Raw genomic sequence first — 5,363 nt, 5'->3', positions numbered from 1 at the left:
TTTAGGTAGTGTATGCTAAATTTGATATGTAGCTAAAGTTGACACAATGGCATTGTTTGGTAGATAGCTAGGGAAGAGAATGGAATAGCGCATGTGAGTTCTATTATACGTTTGTTATATTTTTAAGATGGAACGGAACATGATATAAGACTCATGGAATGAGACACTTTGATTTCATGTAAAAAGGTGGAACAGATGAGAATAGAACGAAATACTCTTTTAAATTTTTTACACGGTAAAAAATGATCCTAATTTACATTTGAAATATTTATATCCGAACTATTTAAAATCATTTTTTTAAAAAGGGACCATGCAAAAAAAAACTTCATCTTACTCCTAGGGTTGGCCCAACACTAAATGGGGCCTAAAACAAACTTTAAAGTGAGACCATTTTACCTGGGGAAACCAAACGTGGGATTGAGATAGAGTTTTGTTGTTGTCATTGTCGTCTGCTCAATTTTCCATGGAGTTTTGTTCAATTAATCAAGGAACTGGGGAAACCAAACGTTTTCCAGACTAGTCAAACGTGGGATGAAGTATTTTTCTTTTCTTTTCATGAGCTTAGTTTTTTGAACTAAGGCCTTAATTTTTATTTGAGGTGTTCTTTACAAAATGACTATTTGACTTATCACATGAATATGATGTCTTTTTAATTTAGTAATTTTCTTTTGGGACCAAAAGCACCGCATAGGCCTTGGGTAGGCCTTGGGCCGACCCTTCTTACTCCTCCAAATTCTTTTTCCCTTCAACCTTCTTCTCCACGACCCTTCTTCTGATGCACATGATGTTTTATAGATATCATCTACATTATGATCTTTCTGATCAATTCCAACCAACATGCCATGGTACAACAAAATATCACTATATTAATCTTTCATATATGAAATTAAATTTTACACCCAAATTAACTAATTTTTAATTGTTGTCAAAACTTAACAACTAAACTGTTTGTGACAAAGAACATGGGCGCCTTTGCGATGATCTTCTTCATCACACATTTTAGCATACGAGGTTCCTTCGTGTCGAGTCCTTGAATGGTTTTGTATCTTTATTTCAACGAGTGTGTTTGTAGCACCTCTAAGCATTATAGTAAGTCAAAATTTCAATTAGATTCTATCTATGTCAAATTTACTTTATATAATTAATAATAATAAATGTTTTTCTTAATTAATTTATGTGCAGAAACAAGTTATTAAAATTAAGAGTGTACAGTTTATTCCCATCATTAAGTAACAAAGAACCACGTACGTAAAAATGAAAAAAAAAAGCAAACGAAACTAGATAGTGATCATGATTAACTTATGTGTGAGTGTGCGTGCATCCGCTTTTTCCTGAATTTCTCTACAGACACAAGTTAAAACAAAGAACGTACTGTTCATGCTCATCAATTTGTCAGTTTTGCTAGCATTAAGTGTTGTAATGTGGTTTGCATATAGTTTTTTTAGAAATGACATATGTTGGTGTAAGTATATACATACTTAGATTAATTGACTAATCACTATAGTTTAGCATGAAAGCATTATTGGTTGCTAATTAAACATTTTTGCTTGCTATTTGACCAATACATTATTGGTTGTTTAATGTTCATTTAAATACTATGTATTTAACATTCTTATTTTAAAAAATTCTTTAAATTATTTAAAACATAAGTACTTAAATAATTTTTTTTTAATATTTTTAAAATATAAAGGGAAGATAGTATAAAATTAAATAAAAATAAGTAAGGCTTAGAAGATCAAATGTTCAAATTACTACCTTCAAAATATTAAAATTATTAACATATTTATTATGTGGATATAAATTATTAATTATTTAATGAGTTTAATGGATATGAACTTACAAGAAAAAAAAATTGAACAACAGAATTAAGCATTTGAACAAAACAAACAAAAAAAACAATGAAAAATATTAGAGTTATCAATATTTTGCTGCGTAATCACAAAAGATATTGGGTGAACCACTGAAAACTCAGTACAGAGTCCCACCCCATCCCCAACCTGACCCTGTTTCTGAAACAATAATCTTGGTGATGATAATGTTATCTAATCTCCTATAGCAGAACCCAGAAAATAGATAGAACAACTCCATCATCATGGAGATGATGACCCTTTCATTTTCTTCTTCATCTTCAGTACTAACTCCAAGACTTCCTTTCTCTTTATCTTCTTCCACATTGTCCTTCTTGGCTGCAAATTCTAACAGCACCTCACTAGCTACTCTTGAGGAAAGCTAAAACCAGAACAAGAAGAACCAAGGGTCTCACTTGCAATGCCTTGTTCGGGCTCGGCGTGCCGGAGCTAGTAGTTATTGCAGGAGTTGCTGCCCTTGTTTTTGGACCCAAGAAGTTGCCTGAAGTGGGTCGCAATATTGGCAAAACACTGAAGAACTTCCAACAGGTTCCCTAGATTACACTCCTTTTGCTTTGCCCATTTTTAATTGTAACATGATATCATCTTTGAGGAAGCAACTTCCTATCATAATATTTCATTCTAGTGTTATCTTATTCAATTAGCACCACATTGATGAAAATATCTTGGAAAAACATAGCTGCCTTGCCAATGACTAGGTATGGAACTCATTAAAAAACATAGAGTTCACTAGAAGTTTAGCTGTTGGGTGAATAGATATAATCATACAAATCATTTTATATATTTCTTGGACGATTTCTCAACATAAGAGCTCATTTGAGTTTGAAGTGTGAATAATGCACAAATTAAGTCTACTTTGTGCTAAAATTAAGTATTTGTGTTTAATAGAAGCATGAGGGCAACAATGGTCGTACCACTTGATCATAGAGACTTTGATGTTAAGTAATAAACCAATTTTCATAAAACCTTAAAGTGAGAATTGTGGTTTACTAATAGTTTAGACCCAAATTTCCCTGTATGGTGTTTTACTGCTTTAACATGTTTCCTGTTATAGTGGGTTAAGGTGAGATTGGATTGAGGAATTATGCCAAATTCAAGTGTAAGTGATCAAACACACATTGGTTAAAAATAGGTTAATGTGTGTTTACACTTATAATGTACATTTCTTATCTGTTTACACTTATAATGTACATTGAGGAATTATGCCAAATTCAAGTGTAAGTGAAGACAATTTAAATGTAAAACCTTAATATAACATCTTGACTTTATGTGTGTTTACACTTATAATGTACATTTCTTATCTGATTCACATGAAATTGATTGTAAAAACTAAGCTGAAGATGTTAGTTGGAGTAGTCACTGTTTAGGCTTTCCATGCCACTCTGTTGCACACAGAGAGAAGTTGTGTTTATAACTTTGCATAGGCACCTGGTTCAATACTTAAATGCTTAAAGTGAATGATAAACAAAAAAATGGGAGGAAGAAACAAAACAAGGTGATTCAAGAAACTAAAGAGGATCTAAAATATGAAAGAGACCTTTACATGAGGAAAATGGCATATTGGCTGTTGTATTATTTCATAGCTTTGTTGTAAACTGTTCAATTTGGATTTCATTGTGCTCAGTGATGGTCAAAATTCTTTGGAAATCAGTATTAACATAATGCCACGGCCCGGTTAAATATTTTTCTCAATGCTTAATTTTGAAATCTTGTAGGCAGCAAAGGAGTTTGAGTCCGAGATTAAAAAGGAGCCTAATTCCTCGGAAGAGACCCTTGTTGAGAACCCAACTGCTACAAGGGAACAGGGGGAGCAAGAGATTAAGGATAGTGTATGAGATGCAGAAATGTGCGAAGTTAGTAGACATATCTTGGCAAGATTTTAAGACGGCGTTATGCATTTAAAAGAAGGACTAGATATTATTCTATAGTTGTAATCAGAAATCTGTTAGTTTAATAGTTTCCATTTCGGGAGGATCATTAGATTTGACACCCCACTCATTAGAAATGCCACCTCACTTACGGAAACTTAGTTTTCGAAATATTTCGGAAATAAGGTTTCCGAAGCATTTTTTCACTAAAAAATGGGATGTTACATGTATTTTGCACTACAAATCACGAATTAATTTCGGAATCTAAGATTCTGAAATAATTCGGAACTTGAAAATCTGAAAATGGGGTTGTGAAATCTATTGGTTGTGAAATTCTGGTTCTCGCACAAGACATATGTCGAACGCGATGTTGGGACAATCGGTTCGACAATTGCACAACAGTACAGAAATTAAGCCACAACGTTTAATACAGTAGAAACAGCAAAGTAGCAACAATAAATCACTAAAAAACACAGAGAATTGTTAACCCAATTCGGTGCAACATCACCTACATCTGGAGGATACCAATCCAAGAGTCAATTCACTATCAAATAATAGCTCTCAGGTCACATGAAAGTCCCTCCTATACCTAAGTACTCCCCCTTAGTATAGAGCCTCTTTTATGTCTACCACTATTACATAAGTGAATCTAGCTTAGCCCTTCTCCTCTAAGCTACGAGGAAACTTCCCCTAACTCCTAATGATCACTGCCAAAGTGACCGATCCTTTACACAAGAGATTGAAAGACAGATCTCATGATCAAAAACTAATGCAACAACTCTCAGCTAATACAAGAACATAAAGCTGCTGAGAGAACAACAGAAACACAGTGTGAACTCACGAATATGAAACCCTAATTTCTCCACACAAAGGCCCCCCTAGCAACTAGGTTTAGGTCTTCATAAATAGCAGTTCTTCAGACCTTCTTTTTGATGGGCTTGAACGAACAAAGGAGTCCACAACAAAACAGAAAGTCAATCTTTTTAAAACAGAACCAAATCTTATCAAAAAAGATTTGAAAATAGATTGGAACTTTCACAACTTAAAACCAGATCAAATCTTCTGAAACAGAAACAGATTTGATCACACTTGATATATTCCTTGAGCAGTACACAGAAGCTTTTTCAACAACCCTAACTTGATTACCACGAAATCAATCCAAAGCTTCACAATTAATCATCCAAGCACACAGCAGTTCGCAGGGACACATGTCACAGTCAAGATGTTAAGACATCGTGTCCGACATCTTGTCACAGACCAAAACATTAGCTAAAATGCAGACAATCATAACAAAGAAACAACAGGTTGGGGTGGCAAATTCAGCTCTCTTTCGGGAGTGGAATCATGTTCTATTGTCTGCACTCTGTTGTATATAAAAGCTAGTCATTTCCATTCTTTGTGACAAGTTGACAACCATATATGGGAATATGTGTACCATCAGATCACCATGGTCCATGAGATCATCATTGGCTGGTCATGATTCCTTCAAAATCCTTATTGCAGGATATGAGCTTGCACAACCCCTTCATTAGAATCTCCTACATCACTATTCTTTGGACAACTGTTTTTGTATTTTCTTTGTTTTTTGGAATTTTCTTCTTTCTTTCTATGGCAAGGAGAAGCATCT

General features: G+C 34.0%; 1 protein-coding gene across 1 annotated transcript; it reads left to right on the top strand.

The window, feature by feature from the left end:
* The first annotated feature begins 1,956 nt into the window (after positions 1-1,956).
* On the top strand, positions 1,957-4,055 carry LOC130718378 (sec-independent protein translocase protein TATA, chloroplastic-like). Its single transcript, XM_057568963.1, is given in 3 exon segments — positions 1,957-2,221; positions 2,223-2,396; positions 3,584-4,055. Coding segments are annotated over 3 exon segments (423 nt in total). The 5' UTR covers positions 1,957-2,092; the 3' UTR covers positions 3,704-4,055.
* The last annotated feature ends 1,308 nt before the right edge of the window (positions 4,056-5,363 follow it).

The sequence above is a fragment of the Lotus japonicus genome, chromosome 5, assembly GCF_012489685.1.
Source record: "Lotus japonicus ecotype B-129 chromosome 5, LjGifu_v1.2".
In the NCBI taxonomy this organism is placed as follows: domain Eukaryota; kingdom Viridiplantae; phylum Streptophyta; class Magnoliopsida; order Fabales; family Fabaceae; genus Lotus; species Lotus japonicus.
The sequence above is the reverse complement of the archived record's forward strand: the minus strand, read 5'-3'. Positions and strand labels throughout refer to the sequence as shown.